General features: G+C 44.6%; 1 protein-coding gene across 2 annotated transcripts; it reads right to left on the reverse strand.

Moving 5' to 3' along the window:
• Positions 1 to 1,997: 1,997 nt before the first annotated feature.
• Positions 1,998 to 15,333, reverse strand: LOC144679157 (tubulin beta-4B chain-like). Of its 2 annotated transcripts, XM_078539535.1 has the most exons (4): positions 15,193 to 15,333; positions 14,304 to 14,412; positions 6,687 to 6,797; positions 1,998 to 3,333 (listed from the first exon to the last, which is right to left on the reverse strand). In XM_078539535.1, the coding sequence occupies exons 1-4, from the start codon at positions 15,247 to 15,249 to the stop codon at positions 2,264 to 2,266; spliced, it is 1,347 nt and encodes a 448-aa protein (XP_078395661.1). In that variant the 5' UTR covers positions 15,250 to 15,333; the 3' UTR covers positions 1,998 to 2,263. The 2 variants fall into 2 exon arrangements, with proteins under 2 accessions (XP_078395661.1, XP_078395662.1); XM_078539536.1 differs by lacking the exons at positions 14,304 to 14,412; positions 15,193 to 15,333 and adding an exon at positions 11,692 to 11,881.
• Between the last annotated feature and the right edge of the window lie 1,811 nt (positions 15,334 to 17,144).

Below are 17,144 nucleotides of genomic sequence, written 5' to 3' on the forward strand. Positions count from 1 at the left end.
TTGAATGCCTCGATTGAACCTGCCTGCACCACAGTCTCAAGCAGTTCATTCCAGACCATAACCACTTGCTACGTGGAAAGGTTTCCCTCCTGTTGCCATTGCTTCTTTTGTCAATCACCTTAAACCTGGTTCTCAATCCTTCCACCAATGGGAATAGTTAATATGCTCATATATATATATATATATATTATATTAAAGTGAAGATTAGATGAAGAGTGATCACTCAATTTTGTCAAGGAATTATCATATTTTTCCTAATATTACTGTGGGATAAGCAGGTTTATGCTTGGGTGTTTGTATGGTTCTGCGTGTGTGGCTAATTTAATTGAAGTAGAGTTGGTTAGACTGCAAGGTTTAAATTATCAAAGAAGGAAGGTGTAAAAGCAGGCATTTGAAATGCAGAGACAGTGACAGAGACAGTGTGAATGAAACTTGCATTTTTAGATAAGGTGTTTGATTTTCAAAGGAACATGGAAAATGTTTACAATTGGCAAGATAAATAAGGCAAGGTTATTACGTTGATTTTTTCCCAGTAATGCCGGCCACAATGATACCATGAAAGATTTTTGTATTCTGGGAAAAGCAACTTCTAAAGACAAGTTGAAACAATGGGATTTACAGATCAAAAAAGAAGTATATTTAAAAAAGGATGGGAGGCTGTGTGAGGTGTGGTTGAGAGAGATCTGGAAAGGTGACTGTCTGGAACAGACTTGGGGAAAAAGGCTCTAGCCACACTGAAGAAGTTTTGCAGTTCCAGTAACCAAAGTTGTGTTAAAAGCCTTTGGAAGTCCATTGTCCAGTGGGTGGCTGTGGTAATATTGCTGGATTACTTTATAAATTTGGAATCTATTTGGACTGTTGCCTTAAAGAGGGTGTATTAAAGAGGCAATCTGGCTAGGTAGAAATTTTGGGAACTGTTTTAACTTCGTAACTGTAGTCTTGTGTATGTGTTTAAGTTTTTTCTTCTTTTGTTACTAAATGTTTTAATTTAATCTTTAAAATCTCGAAAGATGGTAGTAGACTCATTACTTCTGACTTCAGTGGATAAGCCTTCTTGTAATAAATACAAATTGCAAAATCGTTGTGATAGCGTGGCCAAGTTTCCCTTGTGGATTTGGTCAGCCTGGCAAATACCACCTGCCATATCATAATTTGACATTTTTATACCAAATCTGATTTTCTGATATGTGTTACCATGCCACTGGACCAGCCATATAAATACTGTGTAAAGAGCAGGTCAGAGTAACTCACCTCCTGACTCCTCAAAGCTTGTCCACCATCTACAAGGCACAAGTCAGGAGTGTGATGGAATACTTTCCACTTGCCTGGATGAGTGCAGCTCCAACAACACTCAAGAAGCTGGACACCATCCAGGACAAAACTGCCCACTTGATCAACAGCCTGCGCACCACTTTAAACATCCACTCCCAACACACAGTAGCATCAATGTGTACCATCTATAAGATGCACTGCAGCAACTCGCCAAGGCTCCTTCAACAGCACCTTCCAAACCCACGACCTCTTACCGCTTAGAAGGACAAGGGCAGCAGACACATGGGAACACCACCAGCTGCAAGTTCCCCTACAAGCCACTCACCATCCTGACTTGAAACTATAATCGCCATTCTTTCACTGTCACGGGATCAAAATCCTGGAACTCTCTCCCTAACAGCATTATGGGTGTAGCTACATCACAGGCACTGCAGCAGTTCAAGAAGGCAGCTCACCACCACCTTCTCAGGGGCAATTATAGGGATGGGCAACAAATGCTGGCCCAGCCAGCGATGCTCAAATCCCATCAAAGAATAAAAAGCATGTGATGGGGTCACAGCAAAGGGCACAGAACTCGAGCTGTTTTACAGCAAAGGGACCGAGTGCATTTTGATGCAATCTATCACTGGAATGCTTACTGTGTGAATGTTATAATTAGAAATCGGAGGTGGGAACAAACCTCAACAAAAAGCGTCAGTTTGAAATTTCATTCACTTCAGGCCATGAAGAATAATAAACATTAACTTTATTCGACACGGGTATTTTAAAATCATTTCAGCAATCAGTACAATGAAAACCATTTGCATCACTCGAATGGGTCACTATTTACATCATGGTTTCCACAGCATCACTTGTCACTAAAATTCTATGTTGTACATAAACAAGATTTACAAGTTAAGACCACAATATTTTTTTTTTGCAAAGAGATCATGGGAGAGTAAAACTACAACACTGTCAGCTTTCAGAGGAGGACCAGGGATCTGCAGGGACTTTAAGCTTCGACATCACCTTCCTCTTCCTCCTCTTCTTCGAAATCGCCCTGTTCATCAGCAGTGGCGTCCTGATATTGTTGGTACTCTGACACCAGATCGTTCATGTTGCTTTCTGCCTCGGTAAACTCCATTTCATCCATCCCTTCACCCGTGTACCAGTGCAAGAAAGCCTTGCGACGGAACATGGCAGTGAACTGCTCCGAGATCCGCTTGAACAGCTCCTGGATGGCGGTGCTGTTTCCAATGAAGGTTGCCGACATCTTGAGGCCCCGCGGCGCTATGTCGCACACTGCCGTCTTGACGTTGTTGGGGATCCACTCGACAAAGTAGCTGCTGTTCTTGTTCTGGATGTTGAGCATCTGCTCGTCCACCTCCTTCATAGACATCTTGCCGCGGAAGATGGCCGCCACCGTGAGGTAGCGGCCGTGGCGCGGGTCGCAGGCCGCCATCATGTTCTTGGCGTCAAACATCTGCTGGGTCAGCTCCGGGACGGTCAGGGCGCGGTACTGCTGGCACCCGCGGCTGGTCAGCGGGGCAAAGCCCGGCATGAAGAAGTGCAGCCGGGGGAAAGGCACCATGTTCACCGCCAACTTCCGGAGGTCGACATTCAGCTGACCAGGGAACCGGAGGCAGGTGGTCACGCCGCTCATGGTGGCTGACACCAGGTGGTTGAGGTCGCCGTAGGTCGGGGTGGTCAGCTTCAACGTGCGGAAGCAGATGTCGTACAGGGCTTCATTGTCAATGGAGTAGGTCTCATCTGTGTTCTCAACAAGCTGGTGCACGGAGAGGGTGGCGTTGTACGGCTCCACCACAGTGTCAGACACTTTGGGAGACGGCACGACGCTGAAGGTGTTCATTATGCGGTCGGGGTATTCCTCTCTGATCTTGCTGATGAGGAGGGTGCCCATGCCAGAGCCGGTACCTCCACCCAGCGAGTGGGTGAGCTGGAAGCCCTGTAGACAGTCACAGCTTTCGGCTTCTTTCCTAATTACATCCAGCACTGAGTCGACGAGCTCTGCTCCTTCCGTGTAGTGACCTTTGGCCCAGTTGTTACCGGCACCGCTCTGGCCTATAAAATAAAACAAAATAGGAATCATTTAAAATGCATTTGCTATTTCACAGAAGGAGGCCATTTGGCCTATCGTGCATGTGCACCCTCAACAACAGCAACAACATCATCATACTTATACATCGTCTTTAACATATTAAAACATCCCAAGGTACTTCACTGAAACATTCGAACACAAAGTATGACACCGAACTGTATAAGGAGACATTAGAACAGATGATCAAAAGCTTGGTCAAAGAGGTAGGTTTTCAGGAGTGTCTTTAATGAGAAAAGTGAAGTTGAGAGGCAGGGAGGTGGACGGAGGGTATTCCAGAGTTTGAGTTCCAGGCAGCAGAAGGCACAGCCACTAATGGTGGAGGAATTATAATCCAGGGTACACAAGGGGCCAGAATTAGAGAGGCGCAGATATCTCAGAGGGTTATGGGATTGGAGCAGAATACAGAGAAAGGGAGGGGAAAGGCCATGGAGAGCTTTGAAAACAAGGATGAGAATTTTAAAGTTAGGATGTTGCAACGTAGGTCAATGAGCATAGGGGCAATAGCGGAATTTTTATAAAAAACTTGTTTATGGCATTTATTGCCCTTGTTTAGAGAGCATTTAAGAGTCAACCCCATTGCTGTGGGTCTGGAGTCTCATGTAAGCCAGACCAGGTAAGGATGGCAGATTTCCTTCCCTAAAGGACATTAACGAACCAGATGGGTTTTTACGACAATCGACAATGGTCATCATCAGACTTTTAATTCCAGATTTTTATTGGATTCAAATTTCACCATCTGCTGTGCTGGGATTTGAACCTGGGGCCCCAGAGCATTACCCTGGGTCCCTGGATTACTAGTCCAATGACAATATCACAATGCCACCACCTCCCACTTGCTGTGAGTTAAGGCACGGGCTGCAGATTTTTGGATGACCTCAAGTTTACGGGAGGTTTCATCAACCTTTCAGAGAGCATATCCCAGTCCATAACAACTTCCTGCTGCTAAACATTTCCTACAAAACTTTAGGAGACAACTACAATATAGCTACCTGAACTTGTCCTCTCTGTAGGCCATGGCGGGCTACAAACCCACTGGTTGGGTCAGGAGCCTTATCAGGGTGGAGATGCGAGCACCGGCTACCAGAGGCTGATCTTTCTCACCTTCTGTTAGAAAGTTGCAGACTGATGGCTCTTTGAGATCTCTGGTCTGTGCAGACCCACGGGGCAGAGGGCACCTTCAGGCCCTGCCAAGCTGGGGTACCTGAGGGTTGCAGTCATCATAAAATGAGGTGAGGGGCTGGGAAGGCATCGTTATACTACAAAGAATGGGCCTGTGTCGACTCCGAGTGGATTTCATGTGGGGATTTATTCACCAGCCCCTCCTCACCACCAGCCCACCGACCACTGCAAGAGTCAGCCAGCAGCTAAAATGCACCTAAACCTAACACACTGCCGCGGGCTTAACAGGCTGAGAGTGGGGCTTCCGTCTCTCAGTGGGAGGAAGGCCCGCCCACGAGAGCTGCTAGCCAATCTAATTGGCTGTAGCTCTCGCAGTCCCAGCAGCACCAGAGCTCAGTCACGGGACTGCATACTGGAGCCAGTACCTCTGGCCAAGGAGTGAGTGAGCTGGAAGCTCTGTAGAATTAGCGCCAGCCCACCGACTGTATTGTGGGGGACATCTCGAGGGTGGGTGGGGAGTTGGTGGACTGAGCACTCGTATTTTACGTGACATCCCCCCCCCACCACCTCCCGCCCCACCACCCCCTGCTGAAAGCACACCCTGTGGGGAGCCATAAAATCTGGTCCCAGGAAACTCAATAGGGTGGGATACCACTCCCCTGTACCTATGGAACAAGGATTTCTGAGGTGCAGGAAAGAGGAACAATCTCCTCAGTCCTCTTTCTGCCACTCCATTGCATCAAATCACCATGAAAAGATCTAATAAGACCAGATGGACTGCCCAGCATTGACCTAGGCACTGGACATGACAAAGGCACACCCATCTCAGTCAACTCTGCAAAGTCTTCCTCACTAACGCCTGGGAACTTGTGGCAAATTGGAGAACAGACTCAGGGACTAGTCATATGCACTGAATCATACCTTTCATTCTTGTGCATGTCCTGTCCCACTGGCAGGATAGACCCACCAGAAGTGGCGGCACAGTGGCATATCATTGGCTCTTGGGTTCCTCAACATTGCTGACTCCGGACCCTATGAGGTCTCATGGTGTCAAGTCAAACCTGGACAAGGAACCCTCCTGCTGATTAGCACCTAACCACCCCCTCCCCATTCCGTCAGCTGATGAAGCTGTGCTCCTCCATGTTGAACCCCACTTGGAAGAAACAATGAGGGTAGCAAGAGCACAGAATGTACTCAGGATGGGTGACTTCAATGCCCATCACCAAGATGGTGGTGTTTCAGCCTGTTTCAGTCAAACCCCGAGGCCAATTACAGAATCATTCCAGCGTAGAATGAGGCTTTCTGTCCATCGTGTCTACCCCAGCTCCCCCATTGCACCTGGTACCACTCCCTCTGCCTTCTCCCCGTAACTCTGCATGTTCTTCCTTTCCAGATGACAATCCAATTCCCTCTTGCAAGCTGTGATTGAACCTGCCTCCACCACACTGTCAGGCAGTGCATTCCAGACCCTGACCATTCGCTGTGTGAAAAGGTTTCTCCTCATGTCACCATTGCTTCTTTTGCCAATTGCTTTAAATCTGTGTTCCCTCCTTCTCGATCCTTCTACCAGTGGGGACAGTTTCTCCCTATCTACTCTGTCCAGATTCCTCATGATTTTGAATACCTCTATCAAATCTCCTCTCAACCTCCTATTTTCCAAGGACAACAGTCCCAACTTCTCCAATTTAGCCATGTAAAAGTAGTTCCTTATCCTTGGAACTATTCTCGTGAATCTTTTCTGCATTCTCTCCAATGCTTCCTAAAGAGTGACACCCAGAACTGGACACAATACTCCAGTTGAGGCCAAACCAGTGTTTTATACAAGTTTAACATAACCTCCTTGCTCTTGCACTCTATGCCCTTATTAATAAAGCCTAGGATACTGTATGTTTTATTAACCACTCTCTCAACCTGTCTTGCCGCCTTCAATGATTTATGTACATACACACCCAGGTCCCTCTGCTCCTGCACCCCCTATAGATTTGTACCTTTTATATTGCCTTTGTGTTCTTCCTACCATATGAATACTTCACACTTCACAGGTGAGGACCCTATCACCTCAAGCAATGTTAAAAGTTTAATTTTGGCCAGTTTTATTCTAGATTAGCACCAATAAAGAACTACTGTTAAGAGTATTTTATTTAGAATGTAGAGATTCTTAAGCAATTTTTAGCGACAAGTGTAAAAAAGTTCATACCGAATACAAAATTGTCAGGTCTAAAGATCTGTCCAAAGGGTCCAGATCTGACGGAGTCCATTGTGCCCGGCTCCAAGTCAACCAGAATGGCACGGGGTACATACTTGCTACCTGTGGGAGGAACAAAGTGACAGAGTTATGGTATACCATGGGCCAAGTTATGAAGCCACCACCATCTGTGACTAAGGATGTCAGTGTACTCTATTCAGTTTTCCAAACAGTGGATAAGAATAACGGGTGGCCAACAAGACAAAATAAATTCTCAATATTTAATGGAGATCAGCAATTGTTGAGTCTCATTTACACCTTTGGATCTTTGTATTAAAGTATCTGTGTTTTTCTTAACGATTTGCAGTAGAGTCCTCAAGTGTGGTATTCCTGAGCTAGAGCTGGTCTAATAAGTCCAGTGGCCCTACTTCCCTGTAACGGGAACAAGTAGATCAACAATAACTTCTAGGAATAAGACCATAAGACATAGGAGCAGAAATTAGGCCATTCGGCCCATCGAGTCTGCTCCGCCATTCAATCATGGCTGATAAGCTTCTCAACACCATTCTCCCACCTTCTCCCTGTAACCTTTGATCCCCTTACCAATCAAGAACCTATCTATCTCAGTCTTAAATACACTCAATGACCTGGCTTCCACAGCCTTCTGTGGCAATGAATTCCATAGATTCACCACTCTCTGGCTAAAGAAGTTTCTCCTCATCTCTGTTCTAAAAGGTCTTCCTTTTACTCTGAGGCTGTGCCCTCGAGTCCTAGTCTCTCCTACTAATGGAAACATCTTCCCCACGTCCACTCTATCCAGGCCTTTCAGTATTCTGTAAGCTTCAATCAGATCCCCCCTCATCCTTCTAAACTCCATCGAGTATAGACCCAGAGTCCTCAAACGTTCCTCATATGTTAAGCCTTTCATTCCTGGGATCATTCTCATGGACCTCCTCTGGACCCTCTCCAGGGCCAGAACATCCTTCCTGAGATACGGGGCCCAAAATTGCTCAAAATATTCTAAATGTGGTCTGACCAGAGCCTTATAAAGCCTCAGCAGCACATCCCTGCTTTTATATTCTAATCCTCTCGAAATAAATGCCAACATTGCATTTGCCTTCCTAACTACCGACTCAACCTGCAAGTTAACCTTAAGAGAATCCTGGACTAGGACTCCCAAGTCCCTTTGCACTCCAGATTTCTGAATTCTCTCCTCATTTAGAAAATAGTCTATGCCTCTATTTTTCCTACCAAAGTGCATGACCTCACACTTCCCCACGTTGTCTTTCATCTGCCACTTCTTTGCCCATTCTCCTAACCTGTCCAAATCCTTCTGCAGCCTCCCCGCCTCCTCAATACGACCTGTCCCTCCACCTATCTTTGTATCATCTGCAAACTTAGCCAGGATGCCCTCAGTTCCTTCATCTAGATCATTAATGTATAAAGTGAAAAGTTGTGGTCCCAACAATAAGTCAAACTTAGAAAAGTTGCTAAAAATGAGAAGAATTTGCTTAGCTTTCACACGGATGGTATTGATTAAAATTTTAATTAGAAAAAGGGTTCGGCATCTAACCAATGAATGCACACAGCCTTTCAAAGTACATGATGCAGAATGGCCACATGGCCCAGGAAATAAGAACAAATTCACAATAACGAAACCACTACAGAATCTAATAAATTGTTCTCTATGATTGACAGGCATGTTACAACTATATTTTAAATGGATGGGAAATCTCTATTTTCAGAAAATAAAGCTTTCATTCTTCAGACGAAAACCAATTTAAACTGCTTTCTTGTTTTTTCTTCAGAGCCTGTGATTTTAACGGTGAGGGAATAAAGCTTTTAGTGTCAATGCTGGAGACATTCTGGCAGGCTCTCTTAGTGGCAACTTATTATTAGAACGCTCCTCACCTTTAGTTCATAGATATTGGAGGTTTAGAGGTTTAATCCACACTGCAAGGGTCAATTCTATTTACAGGACCACAGGATTGTTACAGCACAGGAGACCATTCGGCCCATCATGTCTGCACTGGCTCTCCAAATGAGCAATTCACCCAGTGCCATTCTCATGCCTTCTCCCTGTTACCCTGCACATTCTTCCTTTTCAGGTAACAGTCAAGCTTTTGGTCTCCTGTCCTATTACCTCCCTGTGGCTAGTGTCACAACCTTGTTTGATAATGCCGCTGTGAAGCGGCTTGGGATGCTTGACTACATTAAGGGTGCTATACAAATGCAAATTGTTATTGTGCGCATAGATTTATCTTGTGTCCTTTGGTCTAACACTGTTTCCTTCCCACTCCTTTTGTTGTCTGCCAGAGTGGCCCTGGGGGCACTCCTACCAATTCTGGTGGGACAAGGGGAGCAAAATTCAACTCCAATGGGGTCACAAAATAAACAGCCGTGAACCAACCACCCGTTACACAGCTCCTGTCTGATTTCTCTCTCTTAGCAAAGTCAGTGCAACAGGCAGTCAGAAGAGTATGTGATAGATGGGTGATTTTGTTTTCACTATCGACTCAGTGCCCCTGCCAAAGTTCGTACTTCCCCCTCAATTTAAAAAAAAAATTCATTTACGGGATGTGGGCGTCACTGGCTAGGCCAGCATTTATTGCCCATCCCTAATTGCTCTTGAGAAGGTGGTGGTGAGCTGCCTTCTTGAACCGCTGCAGTCCCTGAGGTGTAGGTACACCCACAGTGCTGTTAGGATTTTGGCCCAGCGACAGTGAAGAAACGGCGATATATTTCCAAGTCAGGATGGTGAGTGACTTGGAGGGGAACTTCCAGGGGTTGGTGTTCCCATCTATCTGCTGCCCTTGTCCTTCTAGATGGTAGTAGTCATGGGTTTGGAAGGTCCTGTCCAAGGAGGCTTGGTGAGTTCCTGCAGTACATCTTGTAGATGGTACACACTGCTGCTACTGTGCATTGGTGTTGGAGACAGTGAATGTTTGTGGATGGGGTGCCAAGCAAGTGGGCTGCTTTGTCCTGGATGGTATCAAGCTTCTCAAGTGTTTGTTGGAGCTGCACTCATCCAAGCAAGCGGGGAGTATTCCATCACACTCTTGACTTGTGCCGTGTAGATGGATAGTCTTTGGGGAGTCAGGAGGTGAGTTAGATACCGCAGGATTCCTCGCGTCTGTTCTGCTCTTGTAGCCACATTATTTATAAGGCTAGTCATGTTCAGTTTCTGGTCAATGCTAAGCCCCAGGATGTTGATAGTGGGGGATTCAGTGATGCTAATGCCATTGAACGTCAAGGGGCGATGGTTAGATTCTCTCTTGTTGAAGATGGTCATTGCCTGGCACAAATGTTACTTGCCACTTGTCAGCCCAAGCTTGGATATTGTCCAGGTTTTACTGCATTAGGACACAGACTGCTTTAGTATCTGAGGGATTGCAAATGGTGCTGAACATTGTGCAATCATCAGTGAACATCTCCACTTCTGACCTTATGATGGAAGGAAGGTCATTGATGAAGCAGCTGAAGATGGTTGGGCTGAGGACACTACCCTGAGATACCCATGCAGTGATGTCCAACTGAGATGATTGACCTCCAACAACCACAACCACCTTCCTTTGTGCTAGCTTTGACTCCAACCAGCGGAGAGTTTTCCCCCTGGTTCCCATTGACTCTAGCTTTGCTTCTTGGCTCCTTGATGCCACACATTGCCAAATGCTTCCTTGATGTCAAGGGCAGTCACTTTCACGTCACCTCTGGAGTTCAGCTTTTTTGTCCATGTTTGAACAAAGGCTGTAATGTTACTAACTGGGGAAAAGTTAGGGCACTATTCTTAAGATATGTGTGTGGGAGGATGGAAAAAAAGGAAGTCTATGCCTGTGTTCTCTTGGTTTTGTGAATAAACCAATGTTGAGGAAAGATTGGCTCCAGATTCCTCCTTTGCTGAGTGAATGAGCAGCAAATTGTACTTTGTCAAACAAGCCATCAGTTACCCTCTCACAATGCACCCACATTGCCATCCTTTTCCATGCCTTGTGACTGAACTCCTTCCAGCTGCTATTAATAACCTCCTGCTCATTAATATTCATGATCACCGTTACAGTCTGATTAAACAAAGTGTCCGTGTCCCTGGATGCAAATGTGCAGCCTTCAAAATTAATTAAGGCTTATCCTTAAAGGTTATCACTCTCTTAAGCTTATACAGACCAAGGTATATTTTGTAAGAAATCATCAAAAATTAAGATCAGTTTTCTTTTTTATTTAATAGAGACCAAGGTTATTGATGATACTGCTGATAGTTACCAGTGAAACCCTGTCTTATTGACCAGCCTTCTTATTTGTTCAGTATAGCCCACTTTGTGCATGTGTTATTTGACCTGATATAAATTTGCAGGTTATGTAACAGTTTTTTAAAAATACCATAAATTGTGGTGTATAAGGCGACCAGTGTATAAGACAACTCTAATTTTCAGTCCCAAATATCATGTTTTGGCATATACTCGGCGTATAAATTAACCCCACCCTCCCACCACGACACGCTACACTCACTTTAATACTCAGCCTTAAATTTTTCACCCCAAAAACGCATGTTTTACTTACCGGTACCTTATAACTGGGCGCAAGGGGGCAAGCACATGATATAAGCTGTGTTACGAAGAGTTTAAGACACGCCCAATCTTTGCGTTGGATGCTGATGGCATTTCAACACGGTGAACACCCACACTCATACCGGCGGTTCACTTTTATACTCAGCATATAAGTCAGCCCTGGTCTCTGAGGTTTCAACGGTTGAATTATACACTGACATCCACAGTACTTGGATGGCAGAAGAGAATTAATCAGCTCAGGCAGATGTGACACCAGATGATATGTTACCACCAGTGTGTTACCGAGACAATACCACACGCGTTCTAGATTGACGGAGAATACTTACTCAGTGAACAGATTCCCCCAATGTCTCATTGACTTAACTATAATCTTGAACATGTATTAAATATAATAGCAATATTATAGCACAGTGAATCAAATTAATGATATAATATTAATAATATCTGGAGAATACCGGAATTATCATCTCATTTACTGGGTACTGGCAGCCCCGGGTTATTTTACTTCTGCGTTTTCTCCCCTGCAAACCATCAGCATTACTTCATTGGTTGTACAACCATTCGGGTGTCCTGAGGTCGTGAACGCACTGTGTAAATGCACGTCTTTTTTTCTCTTTTTGCAAAAAAAAAGAATGCAGAGGTCCTCTGCATAAAAGTATTGTTAGCGTTCTACAAAAATGGTGCAGTGGTTATTTAATATACAGTTAATTATTTTCATTGTTGAGAAAAATCATTTCTAGCAGTTAACAAATAGGCAAGTTTCCAAAAGGCATTCATAACGGTTAATCTGCACTCTTCTGGGTAATGTGTGCGCTAATGATAAAACACCTGCTTTGAGTTTTTTTTTTAAATTGCAGTTCGCTGTTGCTACAACTTGTTTCTGAGAGTACATTGAACTTGCATGGCCCCTCCCCTCAACCGTTGAGTCATACAGGCCGGGTAGGTCACAGTGGCAGGGATGCCACCATTGTCTGCAGTGCCCAGGGGAATGGGATGTTCATCCAGGAGGTCAGGAAACTGGCCCATACCTACCCCCATGGCTCACACATTAATAATGATTCACCCTGGAGGCTGCCACCCAAAGTCAGCAATGAGTCAACAAGGGAGATTGGCAAGGATTCAAAGAAAGACTAAAATCAAATGCAGACTAGACCCCACTACCTTACACAATGGAAATGTATTCAAACAGTCGCTTTGTAGTTCGGAATTTGAATATTGCTGAAAAGGGAGACATGTTGCCAAAGCTTTTTTGACTTGCACTCATCAGGACAAACGCAAGAATGCCAAATTTCAAACGATCACAACAGTTTATATTCCTGGAGAAAAGGGTGCTGACTGTCGGCAAGTCAACTGATTGGCCAAGGTGTTGCCATAGAGAATGCAATGGGGAACTATAGGCTCCCTACATACCTGGGTAATTTAAAAAAAGGCACAAGGCTTGAACATGTTCTTTTTGTTTGCAGAGCATGGGTTGTTGTGTCCGAATGTTATGCTGCTTCTAACAAGTGCAAATGAGTCACATTACAAGTGCGGCTGTTTTAAATTGTTCATTCATATAGCTATTTGTTCAGTAAATGCAGCCCAATTACGGAATCACGTCTAACAATAGACGCTTTGCTTTGGATTTTGCAAGCGTGGGCTGGCTCAGTACAGTCTGTAATCTGTCTTTTTCGAACGATTGAAAGTCTAATGTCAACTGTTAGATGGAATTCCGCGATTGGGCAACATTTGCTAAACAATCCTGAGTGTGCTAATAGCTACACTAACAACCAATTTAAGATAATCAGTCAAGCTCATAAAATGGCTCATTTAGGCTTGCTCAAAATGACATACATACATGCATAGTCAGGGATTCATTCTCTGCAAACAAAAGGAATATGTTCAAGCCTTGTGCCTTTTTTGAATTACCCAGGAGCTTGGGGAGTCTATCCTTGCCCATTGGCAATGCCTTGGCCAATCAGAGTCAACTTGCCAACCAATCAGCACTCTTTTCTCTTGAAGTATAAGTTGTTGTGATCATCTGAAATTTAGAATTCCTGCATTTGTCTTGATGACAGCAAGATGAAAAGCTTCGGCAACATGTCTCTCTGTTCAGCATTAAGGAAGTATATTCTGATCGTAGACCCAATGTTAAAGACTGCATTGCACCAGGATCCTTGTGGCATTCTATTTATGTATGAATTAACCAATCTGATTTGTTACACATGAACATATTGATGAGGGAACCTATGTTATTATTGAAGTGCAACACCATGGACAAATATATTTGCACACAATGATAGGGTAGATATGGTCGGCAGTTGAAGTTTTGATCTGATGATGAGAAATTTAAAATCTGAACTTTTTGGTTACTCTTATTTTAAAGAGTTTATTTTGTACTTTTTTTTTAGTACAGTGGGTTTTCAAACATTTTCTGTGTGGAGGGCGTACTGGCTCCAAACAATACAGTCAGCTTTCCCAGAAAATGGTGCTATTCTGGTTAAAAACCTTTATCAGTATACAGCTATTGATCTTGCCAATAGGCCAAACAACAGATGGGCAGAAATCTGATGATCCCATTGGGATCCCTGCAGATCTCCCTAAGATTCATAGATTTAAATTTGAAAATCTGTGCTCTAATCCATCACTGCTCCCATTCTCGTGGCTCTGAAGGCTTATATGTGTACAACAACTGTGGCTTTATGAGGCAAAGTATTCATGATTTTGGTCCTTGGTTACAAGTAAATGATTTTAAACCGCATTCAAACAATTACAATGCAGTACTTTGTTTAACCTGTGCCTTCACCAGTGGGTGTTTTTTTTTAAAAATGCCTTGGGAGAGACACACCCACGCTCTTCTGCATAAGAAACAGAATGGGTTGAATTGATGGGTTTGTGGGCACATGTCCCACATGACTGTCATGAATAATGAATCAAGGCTGCAGAGGACTGGATAGTCGGAGAGAAGCATATCTATCCCCTTCTCCCCACGCCCACCCACCCCCATCCCACACACACACACAAATCGATTAAGAAGGGGAAGGAGATGAGGATTTGTGGGGCTGCGTTTTTGCTGTGATCTAGGTACCTGCCGCTTCATTGTAGTAGACATTTATTCTCTCCAGCTGCAAGTTGTCATTTCCCTGGTAGGTGCCGGTGGGATCGATGCCATGTTCCTCGCTGATCACCTCCCAAAACTTGGAAGTACACACACACAAAAAAAAAAGGAATGGTTAGTGCTGGGGGGGTGGAAATACGCTAGAGATTTGCCTTACAACCAGCATCTTTCAACACACCTCTTACCAGGTAAAGACAGCAGGACCCACTCCGCTGTGGAGAGAAACCCATTTATCAAAACTGCTTTATTGCTTCAGCATCGAGCTATTCGTAATTCAGCATTTCTCCACCCACCACCCCCAACACACACACACACACACACCTGCCTCAGGGAAGAAAGCATCATCTTTCAAATTCAAGTCACAAACAGGGTCTAAATGGATTCGAATGTATATGGGCTGCTCCACAATATTATTCTTTGTGCTGTCTGTATGTTCATTTTTAAGCAAATACAATCATTTTGAATAATGCAATTGCAGGAAGAGGTTTGAATGATAAAAAATTCGCAGTAGCTGATAGTTCCTCGGGTTGGGGTGGGGAGGGAGGGAGAGGAGAGGAGGGGGTGGAATCCTCGACATTTGTTCCTGAATGAACCCAATTCACTCCGCTTGCATCTTAATAAAATGTGAACGGATTTTTCCTGTGTCAACAATTTGGAATGAACTATATTTAAAATTGCCCCGACGTGGTAAATACGTTATTTTCACAAAAAGGGCACAATTTTGCAATCTCAGCTCATTGTTTTTCCCTCCCATTCTCCGCCGATATATTAATTTGCGCTGCACAAGTCTATCACGGATAAATATATCCTTAAAGAATAATGGGGAGAGATTGCTCCTTCTTTATAGTGAAGCCTCTACCTTAGCCCCGATCTGATTTCCACACTGCCCGGCTTGAATATGCACAATCTCACGCATTTTTGACACTTTCTCCTTCTGTTCAGCACCTTGCAGCTGTCCCTCTATCCACTTCTCCTGTTTATAGCCCGGCCCAGTAACAAAGACGCTACATCTCTCTTCCCTCCCCAAACCCCAGCAAACCTGGATTGGAGGAGCGAGGACAGAGGCGGAGCCTCACCCCCACCATGTGATCAGGAACTGCCAGAACACCAGCCTATCACAGAGCACCTACTTTCTTGGCTATCCAATAAAAGGAGGCGCACGATTGCCATTCAGTTCCAATCCTGGAGTTGTTATCATGGAATGATACAGAGCAGAAAGAGGCCATTCAGCTCTTTAAAACAACTATCCATTGACTCCCATACCCAGGCTCTTTCCCCAGAGCCCTGTTTGCACAGAATTGTGTTTTTTTTAATTCATTCATGGGATGTGGGCTTCGCTGGCTGGGCCAGCATTTATTGCTCATCCCTAGTTGCCCTTGAGAAGGTGGTGGTGAGCTGCTTTTTTGAACTGCTGCAGCCCATGTGGTGTAGGCACACCCACAGTGCTGTTAGGAAGGGAGTTCCAGGATTTTGACCCAGTGACGGCGAAGGAACAGCGATATATTTCCAAGTCAGGATGGTGAGTGACTTGGAGGGGAACCTCCAGGTGGTGGTGTTCCCATCTATCTGATGCCCTTGTCCTTCTAGGTGGTCATGGTCGTGGGTTTGGAAGGTTACTGCATAGAAGGAGGCAATTCAGCCCGTCATGTCAGTGCAGGCTCTTTGAATGAGCAATTCACCTGGTGCTAATTTACCAATTTATCTATGCCCTTTTGAAGTTTTACACTATCTTCCTCAAAGTTTGCAATGCTTCCGAGTTTCATGTCAATTTTGAAATTTCTTCCTTTGAACAAAATACCCTTTTCACTATTTTCTACTATTCTACCACCCTTTCAGGCAGTGCATTCCAGACCAGGACAACCTACTGCATGACAAGAATTCCCACCATCTCCCCACTGGTTCTCCTGCTAATTACCTTAATTTCTGTGTCCTGTGGATTTGGCCACTCCTGCCAGTTTCGCCCTGTCTACTCTATCAAAAACACTGGTAATTTAGAATATCTCCATGTAATTTCCCCTAAACCTTCACTGCTCTAAGGAAAGCAATCTCCGTCTGCACATAGCTAAAGTCCCTCATTCCTGATGTGCTGATGATCTGTTGTAATGTGTCAGAGAATTGAGTGAACAAAAACAGAAAATGCTGGAAAAACTCAGCAGGTCTGACAGCATCTGTGGAGAGAGAAACAGAGTTGATGTTTCGAGTCTGTATGAGTCATACAGAGTGGAGCACTATTTATAGGTGATTGTCCCAGGGAGAGGTCCCAAACCAGGGAGATGTCCCAAAAGGAAGCCCCGGGCAAGGTATAAAAGACAGGGGACAGAAATAAGTCCCATTGAGAAGGAGCAGAGAAATAGGGTCTAAATTAAAGGAAGACTCCAAGGAGCAGACTTTAAGTAAAGTGGGCTTGAGAGAAGCCCTGAAGATCTGAGAAGGCAGCTGAAGGTTGGTGACTCTGTGCTGCGGGCCGTTGGAGCAGGAGTGTTCCACTTTGGAGCAGTGGTGTTCTGCTTGGCACAGCCAAAGATCTGAAATTGTGCTTGGAAGGTGAAGCTTGAGTGTACTCAGATATCCAGGGGAAAGGAATCTTGGAAGGTGAGACTGAAACCTTGCGAGGTGAGTCGTTGTTGAAGCCACCTGAGTGGGAGCGACTTTTGGAGAGAATTCCAAGGCGAGATTTTCAAATGTGGAGGTTGGAAACACTAGTGAGAAAGACGAAGTTTCAGTGAGATTGGTTGGCTCACAATGTGACTAAGGTCTGGGTGGGCTGTTGAGAACTCCATGGTATCTGTTTTGGTCGCATCTGTCAGTTAT

Source organism: Cetorhinus maximus, chromosome 3, assembly GCF_964194155.1.
Source record: "Cetorhinus maximus chromosome 3, sCetMax3.hap1.1, whole genome shotgun sequence".
NCBI lineage: Eukaryota > Metazoa > Chordata > Chondrichthyes > Lamniformes > Cetorhinidae > Cetorhinus > Cetorhinus maximus.

Bases quoted from the DNA above. Each gene is read 5' to 3' on its own strand.
- LOC144679157 (XM_078539535.1), bottom strand. From the start codon at position 15,249: ATGCGTGAGATTGTGCATATTCAAGCCGGGCAGTGTGGAAATCAGATC. The intron at 14,413-15,192 runs GTAGAGGCTTCA...TGTACTTCCAAG, and splicing joins GAAATCAGATCGGGGCTAAG to TTTTGGGAGGTGATCAGCGA. The intron at 3,334-6,686 runs GTATGAACTTTT...TTTATTTTATAG, and splicing joins ACCTGACAATTTTGTATTCG to GCCAGAGCGGTGCCGGTAAC.